The 20,841-nt window shown below is 41.9% G+C and overlaps 2 protein-coding genes across 2 annotated transcripts in view; one reads left to right on the top strand and one right to left on the bottom strand.

The window, feature by feature from the left end:
• The window catches only part of LOC117454804 (glutamate receptor ionotropic, kainate 5-like), a 403,890-nt gene that overhangs the window by 276,640 nt on the left and 106,409 nt on the right, over nucleotides 1-20,841 (bottom strand). The window lies entirely within an intron of this gene.
• LOC139434737 (LIM domain-containing protein 1-like) lies at nucleotides 3,078-5,171 on the top strand. Its single transcript, XM_071204719.1, has 2 exons — nucleotides 3,078-3,653; nucleotides 4,128-5,171. The coding sequence occupies exon 2, from the start codon at nucleotides 4,481-4,483 to the stop codon at nucleotides 5,093-5,095; it is 615 nt and encodes a 204-aa protein (XP_071060820.1). The 5' UTR covers nucleotides 3,078-3,653; nucleotides 4,128-4,480; the 3' UTR covers nucleotides 5,096-5,171.

Consider the following 20,841-nt stretch of genomic DNA (forward strand, 5'->3'; position numbering starts at 1 on the left):
TAAGGGATAAGCAGAAAGGTTTTTGAACGCTTGTCAGTTATGGCAGAGGTGCTTATGCCCGCTTCGGTTTTCAATGTTCGCCATCACGTTAAAACAGGATTGGTGGCATTTTCAGTTCATTGCTTGCTTCCTTCCCCCTCCTTGTCTCTTTCACGACTATAGTTAATGCATTAGAACGATTGTCGCTGTTCCGGAACGGCCTTTCAAAATAAAAGCCAGAGAGGCCTTCACAACAAAACAGCAATTTGCTTAACAATATATTTAACTTATATTACATCCTTAAATATTGATTTTTAATTCATTACAGATCTAACCTGCTTGTAACACCACTTTGATCAAAATAATAGGATAAGCAAGTGGTTAAAGGGGGTTTCCTGTATGGCTCATTTGATTTAGAACTGAAGTAAGGGAGAATAGTGTTTTATGAGTCATTCCTCATGGTTTCTGAAGATAAATCATCAGTTTGTCTGGACTTTGATATAGAGATAGGATCATGGTGGAGAAGGAAGACCTTTTTTGGTTTCAAATTAAAGAAGAGTTTAAGGATGAAGTAAGCAGGACTTCAACTGGCCAAAAGACATTTTAAAGTTTAATATTCTTGGTTAGCAAACAAGACATCTGATTATTATGTCACACATGATAATCTTGCTATAGAAACTAGCTTAAAATATTGGAGAAAATATGTAGATGTTCTTTCGTAGTGTGTGGAATATGTGATGCTGGAAACATGTAAGTTTTTCAATGTATAGGAGAAAATGGTTTCCTGAAAGAGTTATGTTGGGTAAATATGTGGCAATGGATGAAACAATTTTTAGAGTGAGTTTTTGTAATATCATTTGTAGACATCAATTACGTTGTTTAGATGGCATTTAACAATTAAGACAGATAGTATGATTACAAAGAGTCAGAGTGGAAAGGGTTGGATTTATTTAACCTCAGTGTGCTAGATTTTTTATAGGTAATGCGTCCCGAGACCTGGACTCCCCCTCTGAGTTAGAAAAGGCTACGATCCCGACCCTCCAAGCAGACAAAAGACCTAACCCAACAGGAAACTCCTCCTTCTCCATCGAACAGACACAGAACCAGAGCTGAAATGACAACAACAAGACTGCAGCCAGAACTATCTCCACCTGTGGCATCCAGAACCAGACGGGCAGAAATCTACGCTCATCGGTCCCTCAGACGGGACCATGAAGTTCCAAGCTGAGCACAAGAGCAAAGTGTGGGCGATGAGAGCAGAATCCGCCGTCCATAAAAACAGCAGGGAGACTGTAAAGGAGGGGATAAAATGCAAAGCAGTGCAAGATGGGGCATGCAGATGTAACTGGGCCAATGGCTGACAGCGGATGAAGTTACAGCTGATGGACTGAAGAGAACACAGAATCAGAGGAGTTGGCATGGTCGATTAGAAGTGAGGAGGCCGGGGTCACGGCTTGAGAAAACCAGAGGAGGAGAAAAGGAAAACGGGAATGAGTGAGTTTACACATAAACACACTTATTCACAAAACGCACATTTAAAGCATAAATACGTAAAGACAGAAAGATTTATTAAATTAAAAGTAGCAGTAAACTATTAGAGTAAAATGAGAACACACTGAGGGTTAAAGGGGGCCACATGACAAAGTACAACCATATTCTTCAATCTTTTCATCAGGTTAACAAGATATTCTTTGACATTTTTATTCACGTGTGAATAAAGTAGTGGGATAGTTGTAGGAACCACTCTATAAGACAAATCTTTATCTGTATGGATAATGTTAAAGGGAGAGCTGGTGCCAAGCCAGATATAGTATTCCAATCTAAATAATTGATTTCACCATTGTAGCATAGTTATTACCATAGGAAATATGAAATGACTTCTGTTTTTAAATCCTTGATAAAGGAGGGAGGAATGGTTGCATGTTCGGACATCCAGGGTTCCACACACTGCTAAAGAGTTTAACATTGGTTTTTAGGTGGACCAGAATGGATGACATGTGGTTGTTATACCATTGTTATCGTGAACAAAACATAAATAAGGACATAGTATCTGCTTGAAGATGAATGGATTTCATATCCTAGAGGGGATTAGTTATTGTGAAGACTCCACAAGGTATCTACTAATGTATTGTAGAGAACTTGAATTGACTTGATAAATAAGTGAAGATAAGAAGATGTATGGACCATAAATTAGTCAAGTGGTAAATAAAAATAGCGGAAAAGAGGGGAACTATTAAAGGGAAGTGGAAAATCAGTCTAATACACACTGATAAAAAAAGGGGGGGGGGCATGAAGGAAGTATGCACTGGACTTTTTATTCGTGTGTGAATTTGGTAGTGTTTTAATTTGTTACAGTATTGATCAGTTCAAAGGGAGAGTTTTAGTAACAGCTCTATAAGATCAGATAAATATTTATTTATATAGGTCATGTTGAAGGGAAAGCTGGTTCTAAACAAAATATAGTATTTCAATTTGAGGTACTGGTTTCATGTTCAGACACCCAGAGTTCCACGCACTGTGAAAGAGGGTAACATTGTTCTTTAAGTGCACCAGAATTGAAGATAAATTGATAGAATGAGTTATGGAATAAATAGCAGAGCTGTACAGATCCTAGTAATGTTTTGACACAAGATAGTGATGTACACATGTTTCTGAAATAGATCTATTAGTCATTTTAATACTAATTAGGTGTAAATGAATTGCAGTAATAGTAATAGTACAATAAGGAAGTGACATTTTTTTGGCTAGACACTTTTCAGGGAATGTGGGAAACAGCAAGGAGGGGTTGGAGATATCTTGAACATTATAGTTGTAATTGTGAATTAATAAATGATGGCGCTCCATATATACAGATTTGTATAGACGGAGGATGCTGGCCTGTGCTGGAACATCAAAGTCTCTGCAGAGCACGACTCATGGCCAAAAAGACTGAGACCAACTGACCGACAGGGTAACTTGGGAAGGCACTGTCAATGACTGACTCTGCGGTGAACCTGACCAAACCTGACTTTACAACCTGACAGTGTGAGTGTGAGTGTGTGTATGTCTGCACCTGATCAGTGCAACTGCATGATTTAAAACGATGACTAATCAAGCATGTTTTGGACTAACACATTATTTTTGTGTGATAATAATGTGTGAAATGAGAGGTTTCCTAACATTGCACAAAAGGGGAAACCGTATCTAATCTGCTTCATGATGTTTCACTCCCACAGGAGGTGGCGGTTTGAAGAATGTGAAACTCAAACTATGAAATTTGGAATTCTGTTTCTTTTAGGACTGAATGATGGAGAGAAACACTCTCAAGTGTTTACTGGGAAAAATGTTTGGTATTGTCTTATAATCCATTATGACCTGAAGGTTTTCTTCCCATACAGGTTTTTGTTTACACATGAGAGAATGTGTAAAAAAGGGGGAGTGTAAACTTTACAATGTACATTTTTCATTTAGGGACTGAAAGGAACCTGCTGCCCAACTCCATTGTTCAATCTGACCATTGATTGACAGTTTTAGAATTGACCTGCTCCATATTTGGGGATAAGAGACTGTTTGATGAATGTTGACATGTCTCTAATATTGATTGAGTTATAGCAGGTAACACAGATAGAGAATCCGTGGCCAAGGGGCTGCCAGAGAGATGTAAGTCCAGAATGGAATACTGGAGAGGCTGACCGGTGAGTAATGTTTCAACAGACAACATCATGTAACTAGCCTGGTAAAGAAGTAAGAGCCATAGACTTTATTGTTTAGGTCATTATGGGGATATACATTTCATCTACATTTGTAATAGAAAGACATTTGATGACAGTTTGTTGGAATTTTGTATTCATTTTTTAGTAGGATAATATCTAAGAACTGACGGGTAGAAGCAGTATCAACAGGAAGCCATTCACTTTGTTAGTATTGTGATTTTGGTTGTTTTTGAATCCATAAGATTAGTGTGTTTCTTTACCAGAAACATTAGCAGTTCAAATCATATTTTTAGATTTTTAATGGGATCTCAGGGATTTCATTTAAATAAATACAGATGCTTGTCAGAAATTCAGAGCTATTGAAATATGTTATTTAGTTTACCTAAAGATGTTGGGGTTCTTATTTAGTTGGCACAGTCCAAGTATTAAGATTCTGAAGCTGCACAATTAATTTAGAAAATCTGTGCACCGATGTCGGTTGTTGTAAGACACCCCACCAACAGGCTCCAAGTTGCCACGCACTGGTGGGTCAAACAGCCGAGGGCCCCAGAGCCCGGAGCGTAGGCTTGAGGGATTTGTATCAGATTTCTCCACACAGGTTGCTGACGCCGAAAGAGGGACCCGAGACGCAGGAGGCTGACTGTCAACCCCAGGCTCTCCGGCCCCGACCGAGTGACCCAGAGGACATCCCAGGCCGTCCGCCTACAAGGAAAGGGGGACAACTGGTACCACTGTGCGGAGCCAGTGTGCGGCGGGGGAAAACACCTGCGAGGACCCTAGACGACATCAGGACAGATCTGGCTCTCGTCATGGAGGTCGACTCGGATGCTGTCATCAGCGGATTGGAGGAGAAGGACCTCGAGGACATCCATCATCCATCCAGCAGTCGTCCCGGGAGGCATCATCATCGGACCGGAGAAGGAAGATCGGGAGGACATCTATTCAGCATCGACTCGGAAGCCGCCGTCAGCGGATCAGAGGGGACAAAGACACGGCAAGCCAGGATGGCACAGGGGACTCCACTCTCCGCTGAAACAGGAGTGTGTGTTAAGTGCAACAAGACGGTGTATGGAGCCAGCCAGGCCTGCCAAGCTATGGGCAGCCTCTACCATGACAGCTGCTTCACCTGCAGCGCCTGTAGTCGAAGGCTGAGAGGGAAGGCGTTCTACTATGACGCAGGAAGGGTTTTCTGTGAAGAGGACTTTCTGTACTCTGGGTTCCAGCAGTCTGCAGACAAGTGCAACGCAGGTGGACATCTAATCATGGACATGCAGGCCCTGGGGAAGTCTTACCGCCCCGGTTGCTTCCGCTGCGTCATCTGCAACGAGAGCCTGGACGGAGTGCCCTTCACTGTGGACACTGAGAATAAAAAGTATGGAGACTCAGCAGACAAGGATGCAGTTTTTTGCAAGTGCCTTGTATAAATTGCACTCTCTTTTTTAAGAGTGCAAAAGAGGGAATTGTAAGGAAATATTTGTATGTATTCATGCAAACTGTGAAGAAGCTTGAAAATTATTTGTGTAGAAAACTGGGCTGGTTTTGGGCCTGCTAACATGTGGTTTTTTGAGGACACAGGAAGAGGGGGAAGGTCAGGAGTTAACATACAGTCAACCCTGATGTGGGGTGTTGATGATAATTTGGGCAGCCAATCACTGGTCTGGAAGGGAGGCGCAGATAACTCCTCCTTGGGTCAGCGAGGGATATAGACAGAAACCCCGCTGTGTTCGGCCTCTCTCTCCTCGTGCTGCTGGGACTGGAGGTCTGGCGGCCTATGGGCAGGAGCCAGGAGTAGGCCAAACTCCTGACATTACACATGATACGATATGGTTGTGTATGGTAATGTATTTGATTGTATTGCATTGTATATTACCATTAAAGTGGATTATTGTTAAACGGTTACTTGTATGCTTTGGGTTTCCTTCCTGTAAGATAACGGCTTGTGTAGGAACGCAAGGAGATTTAAGAAAGCGGACGAGTTGTCTACTAAATCTCCTAACAAATGGTGATCTCGACGCCGAATAAACATGAGCTGTGGAAGGATTCAGACGACCACACTGGGTCGGGAACAAGCACTTTTAGACGCCTCGGACAATAGCAGGGCCCTGTAGGATTGTCTGTAGGCGTTTCAGAGTGTTTTTGAAGTTTGAATGGAGTATACAATGCATATTTTTTACCATGTTAGGAAAGTTATATATAACACGTGAACGTTGATCGCAAGGTATAGAGAGTCCTGCGTGACGAGAAATAAAAGCAGTTAGCGTGGATCTCAGGTATTTTAGTCCTGAAGTGGCGTAGGAGCGGTGCAGTTCGTGGGATGTGGGTGTAAGTCCCATTCACTTTCCTTTTTTATTTCAATTCCAACTTTGGTCCTGAAGAATATGTTTCTCTGTTGTCCACGTTCATAAAGCAAAGCAGCAGCATCAGAGCACGGTGCAGAGTCTCTAGATGAGTCCCTCGTTCTTATTGAACATCCATGTTGTAGTCCGCTATAGAAAACTGTAGTTACCATGGTTTCCCCACAGCAGCAGACGCATATTCCTGACGTCCGCTGGCGCATCATAAACACGTCGGATAGTGAAAGTGCATTCGATTCTCTAAAGTACCGCAGTCTCTTCTCCTAAGTCCTTTTGAATTCTCCTATCCACTATCCCTTAATCCCGTGACCTTTCACTCAGAGGTCAAGGAATAGGAGATAGGGTTAGAACTTAGGAGCTGATTTTTAAACTATCCGAACGCAACCTGTGTCCTGGTCACAGGTGGGAAGCAGCAGGACAGACAGGAAGTCAGACTGACAAAGAGAGGAGGAGAAGGCAGGAAACAGAGGATTGAGTCACCAAACCATTCTCCTGCTGTGAGTGGGCTTTTTGTTTTTTTGGGGACATAATACATGTGTTTAAATCTTGGTTATTTCAATATTCAGTGTGCTCAGGATGTGCACCTCATTGTCTCATTGTTTTCATCACTGCACCTCTCATCAGAATCAAGTGATGTTGTTGAAAATACTTGAAAGAGGCCCTAGTCTGCTTTTTCATGTTTGGTTTTGTTAAGCTCAAAGAGCGCTTACAGGCTGAACCCTCAATCCAAACACGGAAGAGAGGAGACGTGAGTATGGAAGCAAAAATAATTTAATTTCCAACTCAAAATTCAAACAATACTGATGTGGAATTAATAATCCGGATCTGGGAATAACTACGGGGGGGGGGGAGTGGAGGTCCGTAGTTGAAGATCCGGAGGATGTCGGAGAGAGCAGGCTGAAGCCGGGGTTCGGAGATTGGCAGCGGAACACGGGTGAGATGAGCCGGGGAATCAGAGTTCAATAGAGCGAGCAGGCTGGAGCTGGTAGTGAAGATAATCGGAGGTTCGCTGACGAGGTGGTGTTGGCTGGACGTGGCAGGCAGAGTAGCAGACGGATTCTGGGCAGAGAAATACAGGTTTAAGAATATAACTTGACTTGGAAACTAGGTTAGCTTTCTAGCAATCAATACGTGTTACCAGTGTATCTTTCACGACGAACTGGTGAATACTGGATGAGGAAGCCGGGTACTTAAGCAGGTGTGGTGAGTAGATAATCAGGAAGATGAGTAGCAGCTGCGGAGGTGAATTGGTGGAAACTGAAAGTAGGTCAGCCACGCCCAGCCAGGAAGACAGACAGATACAAACAAACATGAAACAAAAAGAGAAGCAGAAGGAGGGAAAACTGCACATCCTTACAGGTTTCCCTTTCCTTTAGTGATCTATAGGTTTGTGTGCATGTACATGATCTGCAAAGGCTAAAATCCATGTGTTCTCCTGCCTGAAACGACTCCATTGGACTCCTTTTGTTTACTTCCTGAACATGGTGACATCACTATGTAACACTTGCGCTTCACCCGCATGCCTCAGACACGCCCAGCTTCAAGATTTTTTGATGCCTGGTGCACAGCGGTGTGCGTTGAAGCTTCCAACGCTTCTGCCCATTCACTTTGAATGGGGTGACGTCACTTTTAGCCGAACTGCATTTTGGGAAGCGGAGCGTTGCTGGCGTTGCTGGCTTCAAAAGTTGAGCAATGTTCAACTTTTGACGCCTCGGCAGAAGCGTCAGCCAATCGAATCATATGCCAGTACAAGCTCTAGCCAATCAAAACGCTGCTTGTGTGCTAGGGGCGGGAGATTCATGTGATTGGTTGTTGGTCGAGTGTCAGACACACCCGCTGGCAAGCGTCAACTCACTCCGCTGTGTGGACGGGCCGTGATAGTTGGTGAATCCCAGACGTGATCATTCGCCACACCAGGAGAGCAGCTGCAGTTTTCAAAGGAGCTTGAACAATGGTGGCACACATACACTCGGGCCCATACAGAAAGGTAAAGAAGTACCTGTTTATTCAAAATCTTCAATAGATTACATAGTGAACAATAGGAGTGTGTGTCTGACTGGTAAGTTGGACTCCTGAGAATGACTGCCTAATGTAATGTTAAACAAACCTACATGTATGAGCATAAGCAGATATACCACGTGGCGTTGTTCTGAGCCAAAGAGGAGGTAAGAATTTCCTTTCTTTGTTCTGCATGCCTGATACTAATGTGTTTTTAGCCGGTACTTATTGTTTGTATTTATATATATTTTGTGTGTTGGTTGAACAAACGGATGGAGTCCAGTGTTCTAAGTTCCTGAATAAGAAAGATGGTATCTGCTTAATTCTTGTAATATTGTGTTGTTTGAACAAATCGCATTTTTACACATCACAGGAGTAAAATTAGAAATACAACACATTTTAGTTAAAGATACAATTATATGCTGAAGTTTAATTTCAAGTGTTATAAATGAACACATACTTCATGACACACGCAATATAATTGCAAGTGGTTTCTAATTGTAAGATAAGAAACCTTACTTAATAGTTTTTCAACCTAGACTGTAGAATATTCAAACACCACTTTATTGAAGCTAACACAGTTTATGACATTTGCATAGTTCCATACACTTCAGTATACACTGTACACAGCAGATTTTGATTTTCACCATATCTCTATTTTTCCTATTCCAAAGGCAAAACCATACACTTTTCATTCTTATTTAATTCTGAATTTTGAAATTTGCATAATACCTTTTTTATTTAATTTTTCCAATTTCATGGATTTCAACATTTTGAATTACATTTTTCAAATTTCATAAATCGCAAAATGTTGAATAAAATGTTTTCCAATTTCAAAAATGTGAACTTAGTTTGACCAATTTCTGTTTAAAAAAAAAAAAGTTAAATTCTGATGACATAGGATACTTTTATAAGGAAGATGTATAGTTTTTAAAAGACACTGGGCAAAGAGCGATTGAACATTTTAATTTTGAAAAAAAGCAGTAATACATGCGGGGCCTTGGATCACTCATTGTAATGGTGCATGTTTTGGAGAAGGGGTCACTCAACCCACCCTGCAGATGTTTTAAATCTTACTTGCAGCTTCACAGGGAACGCACAGCACCAGATTATGAGTTTTAAAAGAGAAACACCACCACCTCCTAATGGTCATCCATTTAATCAGTGATGACCTGAAATTTAGAGATGTTATTTAAAGTAAAACATATAAGTGAAAATTCCTAAATTGAACTACAAATCATTGTTGAAATGACCTCTGCTAAGTCCTTGATAGAGGAGGGAGTAATTGTTACATGCTCGGGTACCCAAAGTTCCACACACTGTTAAAGGAGTTAGCATGGTCCTTTGAATAGACCAGAATTGAAGATGAATTAGTATAATGCGTTATTGATATTCCACCGGTTTTCACACGATTTCAGGGACTTTATCACAGCATTAGAACAGACCACCCAAAGCACTGAAGTAGGAACTTTTAAGTGATGAAATTATACAACTGTTGTAACTGACCAAAATCTTCTCCCAGAAATGACTGTCTAAAGTGCCGTATCCCAGAGTAGGTGTTTGGTGGTATCGTGGAACTAAAACCTTGTACTCAGTGTTGTCACAGGATTGGGCTGGGACCTGTGCACTAGCACAGCCAGTGATGTTTTTAATGCAGTTAATCAACACGGAGAAACACCCCAAAGCCAGTAGGGCTAAGAGACCAGTCCCAGGGGGAGTTTAGGCTCCAGGGTACAAGGATAGCAGGGGGAGGGCTAGATGTTGCATTCCATGTCCTAACGTACCGATTGATCACGATGGCCTCTTCTAGAGAACATATTACTTTCATTCCTTAAAGGGTATGAAAGGAGGGAGGGTACATTTCTCATGAGGAGACAGTTACAAATGCTAGCAGAACAGGACGACCCACCCCCAGAAACAGAGATGGATGTAAAAGATGAGATTTTTTAAAATGATATGGATGTTCGATGATGAGATTGTTCAAAGAATGTCCAAATGATGTGATACTTCTAATGATGAAATCATTAGAATGAAGAACCAGCTACAAAGTAGTATTACTTTGTGCTATTCGAAATATTTTGTTTATTTTATACTTTGTAAAAACAAGTGCCTTAACACTGAATGTAGTATGATGAAGGTTATTGAATCATTCCATTTTGATTGTATGTTTTTTATAATAAGTTATGTATATGTATAAAGTTCAGATGAAGAACTCATTGATTTCAGTATTATTTACACACCTTAAAAGGTGTGTAAGGAGGGATTGTTAGAAATTAAAACCAATGTTTTATGGCATAATTTAATTTAAACATACCGTCAGCATAAAAGCTGATTTATTCTGAAAAAAACGGAAGTTCTCGCACAATCTTAATGCCAAGCTTTTATTCTGAAAATCCTTCCTCTCCGGTTAGCATTTAGCATGTGGCTAATATTACGTATTCCAGAAATGTGAATGTACACGGAGTGTTGCACACCAAAACCTACTGACTAACACTACATCTATAGACGTTGAGATATTATTATTACTGAATATTAATTGAAGGTACAGTTTATTTGAATACGTTTTGTTTATAGACGTAGGCACCAATGACGACATCCGGGGCTACCGTAAATGATAACTGCCGTAAAGTACTTCCAGTATTACTAAACGCGATTACAGCCGTTAAAATGTATTAAATAAAAAGTCATGAAAGAGAGTAAGAGGAGAAAAGGCGTGTCAAGATATGTATTGAATGTACAATATCTGAATCCTCTGTTATGCGCAATAACGGACATTGAAGACCAGAGGCCCCTACGTCACCACAGCCGCCATTGAAGAGGAGGCGCCAAATGAGATATATAGTCAGGTGACGGAGCTTTGTTGGGTCTCTTTTTCACGGCCCGGACTGCGAGAGGAAGCTGCAGCTTCTCTCTCTCTCAGAACCATCTTCTGTCTGTAACATTACCGCGCCATATTTAAATAAAGTACCCATTTGAACCTTATGCCAGAGACTCCATTGGTCTCTTACTTTCAAGCTTCTCTCCTGGGACGGGAAAATAATGAATACTCTAATACTCTCCACCTATCAGGGGAATGTGGGGTTGGGCCACGGCCGGCCATTGCCGCTCGAAAGCGCTGGAGACGCTGTAGCACATATGCCAGGCCTGTAAGTGGTGCTGTAGTCTGCCACAAAAGCAGCGAAGAAGACTTCCCGCGTATGTAGGGTTGGGAACCGAAACTCGGTTCCAGATGAGAACCGATAAGAAAATGCCAAAATACACAATTGTGGTTCTGCTTAACGGTTCATAAACACGGTAGACCCTGTATTCCACTGGGTCCGTCTGCGCCACGGCCACCCCAGCGGCGGATTGGCCATCTGTGTGTTCTGGAGAATCACAGAACGGCCGGTCGCCAGCGGGCCGCTGACGGCCGGCACCGCCCTTCATGTAAATTGCGCTGACAGGCGACAGAGGTCCACAGTTTCCCCGCAGCGAGGCTCCCCGCCCCCCCGTAGTTCACGAGCTCAGTCACTTCATAACACCAAAGATGGGTCGCGGTAAACGCTCTAAAGTGAGGCTCCACTACACTAAAAAAGAAAAAGACGAGGCAGAGTGTAATGCCTGTTAATAGCTTGCCACAGGCATAGCTCAGTTACAATAAAGCACAGCTATTGTGCAATACATTTGTATTGCATGTATAATCGATAAGAACCGGAATCAATAAGCCGAATCGGAATCGATACATTTCAAACGATACCCATCCCTACGCGCATGGTTGCCCTTCTGTTTATTCTCCGCTGTGGCTCTTTTTCTCCCTCCCGAGGCAAGCGTTTGCTCCCGCTGCTGTAAGTCAATGCAATCCCTCCCGTCGAGGCAAGCGCTGTAATTCTCTCCGGTAGTCCACCAGCAGATGACAAACACCCACCTCTGCGCCTCTTCCAAGGAACCAGGGACCGTGCGACAGAGTTTCAGTTCTTTGCCGGTCAAGATGTCCGTTAAAGTTGAAATCTTCCGGACAAAATTAGAAAAGTGCCGGTCAAAGATCTTTGTTATTTATTGAGCTTTAAAACAAATTGAAAATGACTCTAAATGTCAAACAATCATATAAGAATAAAACACCGAGGACGGAGATCTCTTTTTCTCCCCCTCTTCTGACAGCCCAGCAGCTGATCTCAAAGCACGCTCCCCTCTCCTGCAGGGGGGCGTGGTCAGCTGCAGGGGGGCGTGGTCAGCTGCAGCTGACAGAATCAACCCCCTGCAAAAACAGCGCTGGAAAGAGCAAATGGAGCTAAATGAGGCATGGTTAAATGCCTGTTTGGTATTTTGAAAAAATATATATATTTATATACTTTATATAGGTATGGCCCTACAATATATTGTTCAACTATAGCATGATAGGTCCACTTTAAGTAAAAGTACAGAAGTATTAGCTTCAAAATATCCCTAAAGTACCAAAAGTAAAAGTACTCATTGGTCCATTTCAGAATATTAATTCATTTAATACCTTTAGTCACTTTGTAGAAGAGCAGCATACAGAGACCTAGATTAACACATCAACATTTTTGAAATGTTTTTATTGCAGAACTTTCACTTAAGAGAGTATTACTACACTCCACTGGTATTTCGACTTTTACTCAAGTACAAGATCTGAATACTTCTTCCATCTCCGGTTATGTGACATATTTGTTGAATATTTGGAGAACAAACACAATAAGGATATCATTGGAAAGCTATACTCTCCTGTTTCCAGCAGTGTGTTTAACTCCAAAGTGTGTGAGGGGTCATGTGACTGATTGTGATAGAGATATTGATACACCAGTTGATCCTCACATGCAGACGGATTTCAGCTTGAATTTGCTTAGTGTTTGCCCTTTACTTCCTGCACACACACACACACACACACACACACACACACACACACACACACACACACACACACACACACACACACACACACACACACACACACACACACACACACACACACACACACACACACACACACACACACACACACTCCAATCTCATCTTCACCAATCTTCTGCTCTCTCTATTTATTTCCCTCTCTCGCTCTCTGTCACTGTGTCTCTCTCCTCTACTCATTCCTCCTCTTCCCCACCCTCTGTTGCCACGGCAGCCGTGTGGAGAAGAGCGATGGGGGGAAGAGGAGGAGAAGGGGGGAGTGTCGCAGGAGGACCGAGAGGTGGTGGGGGGCAGAGAATGTATTCTTATTGGAAAATGTGTGTATAGGGTGGTGCCATCAGGACGGTGAAAATGAAAATGACTTTATGACGATGTGCACTGAGAGGAGCTGTAACGGAACACTGGATTACATTTCGGATGCTTATTTGTTGTCCTTTATTTCATGTACACACGTTATCCTTCACACGTGCACTGGGTATTGAAAAAGTTCTGCCTGCACAGACTCAAGGTGTATGTGAGTTGCTAAAATGCATTTCTCAAAACACAACTTCTTTATTTCATTGCAATTTCCAAAAAGCCCTGGTCAACTTATTACGGAGTGTACTGTTTTCATCCTTGTGCAGCAAAGAAAGAGCAAAGCAGTCCAATAACTATTTGATTCAGAGTTTAATTTGTTAAAGGCCTTTTGTGATATGTAAAACATTGGAATCTTAAAACCTGGTGGGGATCTTGTGTTCTGAAATGTGACGATTACGAGCACAAGCGAGATTCAGATACTAAAGACTGCAACGCAAAGCAACGAATTATATCATCACATAACGATGGAATGTATCACCTTTCAGATGACGTGCCTCTTCAGTGGATACACATGTTCTGTATGTGCAGGCGTGTTGTGGTGTGTCTGTACTAGGGATGTTAAGATTCACCGATTGGCATCGGTGCCCCGGCATAAAGGTTCACGATGCGAGTGCACCGGTTGAGAGAGTGCACATCGGCTACAGTTTGGGTCGAACTCGCGATGCATCGATTGTAGCGTCTTTGCATCGGTAAAAAAGCGATTCATTCATATCATATCCAATCAGCACTCAGCAGAGACGATCTTTGCTTCGCACTACGGAGGCCGAGAGTCTCAGATATCAACACACATGGAAGTCGAGGAGAAAGAGAAACACAGCGCACAAAGAATACCTACACATCAAACGTTTGGCAACACTTCGGATTGTTCAAGAAAGACGGTCAACTTGAAAAATCGCTCGCAAATTGTAAACGATGCCGAGCCGCTTTAAAGTACACAAGTGGTACGAGGAACTTAGCGACGCACATAAAGAGGCGACATGGGGTCTGCGGCTGAACAGAGAAACCTGGAAGTTAGACGTGAGTGAAATCACTCAGAGGTGTTCTGTCAGAGAGAGGTGTTTAGCAGCCTGTGACGGCCAATCACAGTTTACATGTCTTCCTCACTGCAAGCAGTTATGAAATACCTGTTTGTGAAAGGTTATTTGTTTTCTTTATTGTTCCTATAGAAACCAGTGCTTCCTGCTCACTGGTGAGTCAGCCTATGGATGAGTGTTCAGCACATCAGGCAGCAGCTGTATGGGCATGGCTCTGTGGCAGCTGTTATCAGCACATTGTTAATCAGGCAATGCATCCTTACATTGTTTAACTGTGAGGTGTGAACATTGTACTCTGGAGAGCTTTTTAAGGTCAAAAAGGTAAAAAAGCAACAGCATGATGGGATGCGCAGCACTAGCAGAGAGAACCAAATATGTAAAGCACTTTTTTGTTAATGTATGATTTGCTGCATATAAGGAATAAAACAAAAATCCTCTGTCGTACCAAATTGAAGTATCATTATTTTGCATCGTGTTGAATCGCATCGTATCGCCCCGTATCGCATAATGTTGAATCAAATCGTATCGAACTGTATCGTGGCAACGTATCGAGATGCGCATCGCATCGGCCTCAGTGAGGGAGATGCACATCCCTAGTCTGGAGAGCAGGGGTCTCCAACCTTTCTCCACCTGAGAGCTACTTTGAAAAAATGAAAGTGGCCAAGAGCTACTTGCATCGCATCGCTTACATTTATTCACATAGCACTCATCAGTTGAATTAAGCTACTTTTGTGTGAAATTGCAATACCTAAAGCTTATCTAAAATCTTAACTTCACATCAAGGTCCAAGAAAACGACAATTTCTCACATATTAATATGGACAACATAGTAAGTACATCACTGAAGATTCACATACATGTCCAAGAGCAAATTACAATGTTTTCACTTCTTCTTATGGCCCACATAGTAAATACATCGCCTTAATCACCACCTTGCAAGCATCTTATGGCACGTGTGTAAAATAAGTGCATTCACTCTTTTTTACAGTCAGTGAGATGACGGGCGCTGCATGGAGTCCACCATACAGGTGTATGCTGGACCCACTCAGGTTCACTAATAGAGTCATTTACATGTTCATCGTCTTGTTCTGTATTTAGATTTCATTCATGCCAGAAAAGGCTGCTTCACAAAGGGATGAAAACAGAACCAAATAAAGCAGACATGTTCAGTGCTGCTTGGTGAATGTTCTTATAGTTTTCTGGGTCTACAAGGCTCCAGAAATGTTGTGAGTTTTGCTGAGACTTCAGCTGAACATGATTTTGGAGATTTATAACCTCCATCTCCATCTCCACAGGATTGACACTGAACAGTTCAGCCATCTTTTCTTCTTCTTCGTGTTGACATGAAATTATAAACCATAATTAATCAATTGTATAGGTCTAGCCTCCATATATCTCTGTGTGACATTTTTCCATCCTCAAAAACAAAAAGCTAATGCTTCTGCAGTCTAGCTGCAGCTTCTAGCCACGGTCTTCTGTTAAAGAAAGGATACTGAATGTCCTGAATGTGGCATCACTCACAGGACTTAAGTCTGAACAAAGCAGACAACAGGAGTATTTACAACAGCATTATAAAAACAAAAATAGTGCATGTGGGTGCACACTCACGTTCTCTGTCTTACTGTTACATAAATCCCATGAATGTATGAGATTAAGTTAGCTTCATCATATCTCAGTATTTAAGTGAATAATAAAGTTTCTATCAGGTCACTATCAGCCTGTCACTCTTATTAGTAGTTATTTTTCAGGGGGGGCGGGGTTTGGAGGAACGGAGAGGAGACGGTGATCGCGGAAGCTTTCTCCTGCCTTCACAAAATGTACACGCGTATTTATCAACTGAAAATAGCAAGAGTGATTCAGAGCGGGTCATTCTGCCGTTGGTTCTGACTGGTGCTGCTGGATAAAGCAGACTGCTCCGTGTGTGGTGTCGCTGTGCCGCTGTCACATCTGCTCCTTGATCTCTGCGTCACCGACCAATTTTATATTTGTGTGATAGAAACAAGTCTAAAATAAAAACACTTTATTGTCCGGCCGCGGCCGAAAAATCAAGAAGCAACGTTACTACGCTATAATCGATAATCGAGCGGCGAGCTACTGAAAAACTGCCCGCGAGCTACCGGTAGCTCGCGATCGACGTGTTGAAGACCCCTGCTGTAGAGTATGTGAACATGTTTGTTCTGAGTTTGTGTCTGACTGCAGGCTGAGCTTTAACGATGGAGTTGAGAGGGTGGACACACTGTCCTGAAGAACTCAGCGAGGAGCATCGACCCTGAACATGCTGTTCAAACTTCATATTGATCAGCTCTTTGTCTTCGGACGCTGTGGTTACCGTGGGTTTGATCCTTTCAGGCCGTTTTGTTATCCATTTAATTTCTTGTCTGTTTTTGGTAATGTCATGAACACAATGGCTGCTGATCACTGAAGCTGTGTAAAGGCAGTTGTATATCTGCAATTGAAGCGTGTATGCTATATTATGTTTTATGCTGCGGAGCTTCTGGTAGATACGCTTAAGATTATTCTCGTTATGTGCCTTATCCAAGGCCGGGGAGTGTTATGCCGTAGTCACCGCGTACCAGCGGGGACCTTGCTCCCTGCGTGTGCCTGTCTGTGTATTTGCATGTTCCGATGAACCCAGCCTCCCCCAAACGTTCTTCTTGTTTTGTATCTATATCTACGCCGGGATCCGGAGTCGAGGCTGATCCTCTTGCTGTAGTCCTGTGTCTTGGATCCTCTATCCTGAGTTCTGGATTAAGTCGTGGACTTCGGGTCGTGGCTGAACCTGTCTCTGCGGTCCAGCCTTGGGTCTCGTCATGCTGCTTCCCTGATGGCTTCCACAGGATTGTAGCTGACATCCTCGTGGATTCGTCTTCTTATTACAGACACATGCATTTCCTAACATTCGGTCTATATGCTGTCAAATGTATTATCTCTTGGATTTACACACGGCATCTATTGCACGTCTGTCCGTCCTGGAGAGGGATCCCTCCTCTGTTGCTCTCCCTGAGGTTTCTCCCATGTTCCCTTTAAACTGTGGGTGTTTCTCTGGAAGTGTTTCCTTGTACGATGTGAGGGTCTAAGGATAGAGGGTCTAAGGACCGAGGGTCTGAGGACATAGGGTCTGAGGACAGAGGGTCTGAGGACAGAGGGTGTCGTATTGTCACAGTGATATTCTGCACAAACTGTGCTGTTGTATTTGCTTTATAGTGTCCTTACTGTAAGGTAATTATTATATGTACAGCATTTTTGGCTCGACCAAAAATCGTTTTAAAAATGTGTTGTATAAATAAAACCTGATTTGATTTGTGTGCATTTGTCCAACTCATATTTAAAAATGCAGTTTTGCATTTATTCAACTTACAAGTAAGCTTAGTGTATCTCAAGGTTGAGCTGTTGAACAGACCCAGAGGCTGTTCTCAGGGGTGATGTTTAAAGGCCTTCTTTCCACCTGATATTCTCAGAGAAACAATACCAATTGAGCTGAGAGCGTTTTGTTGCTGAAACGCTAGGAGGCTCTCCGAGTGCCGTGCTATGAGACAACATATGTGGCTTTGGACCCAGGCACTCAGTGAGGCTTATTCCCTCACTGTCCATGAACATCACCCCTCTCTCTGCTCATCAGCTGGACTGCGGCTGGACGAGGCTTACCAGGGTTCAAGAAATCTGCATTTCAAGTTTCCCCTCATTCCAAGGCTCACATTTAATCATGGCTGGGATTCAACAATTATAATAAGGGGGTGGGGAACACTATATCAGAGGGGAGAAGTACCCAGATCTTATACTCAAGTCAAATTAGAAATACTGTGGAAGAATACTAAAGTAAAAGTACGGTGGCCCTGAAGTGCAAGTCAAAACAACATTTCACAAAATACTACAGCATTTCACAAAACACTTCGACATTTCAACTTTTACGGAAAGGGTAGGCCTATTCCTTTAGGGAGAACACTTCTTGTTCAGCCGATAGCACAGAGCTCACAGCTCCTCATATCTGTTCAGAAACTGGACAAACCACAGACTGCCTGTGTCATGGCGAATACAGTCGCTGCTTTATTTCTGTCTGTAGGACGTTGTTGTGAATGTGGACGGAGCAGCTACAGGTTAGTTTAGCCGGATCGATCCGATCTCCATTCAGAAAACACGCATTTTAAAAGGTGTTTCTCTGCCGTCTGTCTGCAGACTTGTCAAAGCATGAATTCATGGTTTTTACTAACCGGTATCAGTATGTTGTTACTTCAGCATCATTTTGAAATGTGTATTACAATTAAATCACGGTCAAAGCCCCGAATATTTGCATCGCTCTAATCGCTCTAGTTTCACCGCGGCTGTCAGCTGTGTTTACTCCTGTCATTCAAACAAGATGCGCTGGAGAGGAGGCGGGGCGTATATCCATCCAAATACTATACTACTACTACAAAATGAACATATTTTACCGTGATTTAATTGTAATACACGTTTCAAAATGTATGCTGTAGCGTTTTCTGAAGTGTTTTCTGAAATGCTGTAGCGTTTTTTGAAATGCTGTAGTGTTTTGTGAAATTTTGTTTTGACCAGGGCCACCATATTACGGAAGAGGATTACATGAAAACTTTTTGTTTTGTTCTGAGAAAATTCTGACTTTAATCCCAGAACAAAAACATATTTATTTTTTTGGGAGAAAAAAGTCAGAATTCTTCGTGAAAACAAGGCGAAAAGGCGTTACTTAGGGAAAGTCTGAAGTAAGTATAGTTTAATTAAGTCATCCAAATCAGGCACGGCAGGCATTGTTGTGAGCAGCGCAGCAAACTGATGTAATGCAGAATATAAAGAGGACAATTTGGTATTCGTAGGAGGGGTTGTAATATGGCAGTTGAATTGTACATCAGACAATAACGTTGCTTTTAATCTGCAAAAAATAAAAGAAAATACATTGTTTAAATATTGTAAGGTTAAGACTCTTCTTCCTATTTTACACAGTATATGCTCATAAAAAAAAAAGAAGTAAAATCTTATTTATCAGGAACACTTTATATGCAGGAACAAAAATCCGGCTTTTAAAATTTAAAGCCAGAAAGAGTTAAACACTCTTACTGTTAACCTCACTAACTTGTTTCCTAACATGTGTATTTTTTTACAATATCATTTTTCCCACAACCACAACTGTCTTATTATCATCATTCTAGATGAGATGATGTTTGAGATTTTGATCATTTTGATGGTTAATAGCCTTCTGATTCTCAGCTAGCTGCTAGCTGCTAGCTGCCTTGTTAAACACACTTAATGAAATCTCTATAGCAACATGAAAACCACCAGGCTGTTGCTCTTGTTCAGTCGTCCCCGTTTCAACAAGCACAAACTTGCGTGTCAACAAACTAAACCATTATTTATTGAATTAGATGGGGGGGGGCATAGCATATAAGTGAATGCACTTGCTGCTAGCTCATCAATGTCTGCATTTCATATTCATATTCTAACGCCTTTTCGTTGTTTTTACGAACGCCCAAAACACACTTATATATTTATAACTCAACTTTTGTTCTTCCATTTGCAATATGGTTTCCTCTTGGACCCCTCTGGCGCGCAGACATTCACTCACGTCCTCCATTGTTGCCTACTGCAATGTGTACGTCTCTCGCTGGTTCTACAGTTACCGGTATTTCTGACTTCAAAGTCAGAATTCTGAGAAGAAAAAAAAAATGCTCCTAAAAAGAAAATCATGTGGCCCTAATCCTCTTCCGTACTTGTGCATTTACTCCAGGTGGAACTAAAGTCTGATTTAGGACTTGATTATATTTCACATCATTCATCCACATCTGTAAAGTAACTGAAGTCTGATTTATGAGCTGTTATAGTGTTTATCTTTGCATTACAAAGTACAAAATGTATCCGTTAGTTTCAGTGGAATAGAAGTACAAAATAACAAGGGAATGGATATACTCAAGTAAAGTACAAGTACCTCAAAACTGTACTTAAGTACAGTACTTGATTACATGTACTTAGTTACTTTAAATAACACCACTGCATATGACCAACCTCAGGGGAGCATCTTGTCACTACATAGGATATCTGGTCCACCGTAAAGCGAACTCTACTGATAGTTGTGTGTATGCACTGCAGCTGGTCATGAAACATGGATTCAACGTGTGTGTGTGTGTGTGTGTGTGTGTGTGTGTGTGTGTGTGTGTGTGTGTGTGTGTGTGTGTGTGTGTGTGTGTGTGTGTGTGTGTGTGTGTGTGTGTGTGTGTGTGTGTGTGTGTGTGTGTGTGTGTGTGTGTGTGTGGCAGCTTGGAGCCTTGTTTGGCATTTCAACCACTGCAGCCCCCCGCATACAGACCTTATTGGCTGATGGTAAATAGTCAGCTATCAATCATAAAAATATGAACTATTAATATACCTAGTTTCATGCGACTTACAATCCTGTCTGTATGGTCAATAAAGTAGGAGCTAGTGAAACAATATAGGGATAATAATATTAGCGTATTTTATTTTAAATTATTATAGGGAAAACTTCTAACCATGGTCTTGTGATTTAAAGGTCCCCTATTATGCAAAA

This window comes from Pseudochaenichthys georgianus, chromosome 11 (assembly GCF_902827115.2).
Source record: "Pseudochaenichthys georgianus chromosome 11, fPseGeo1.2, whole genome shotgun sequence".
NCBI classification, from domain to species: domain Eukaryota; kingdom Metazoa; phylum Chordata; class Actinopteri; order Perciformes; family Channichthyidae; genus Pseudochaenichthys; species Pseudochaenichthys georgianus.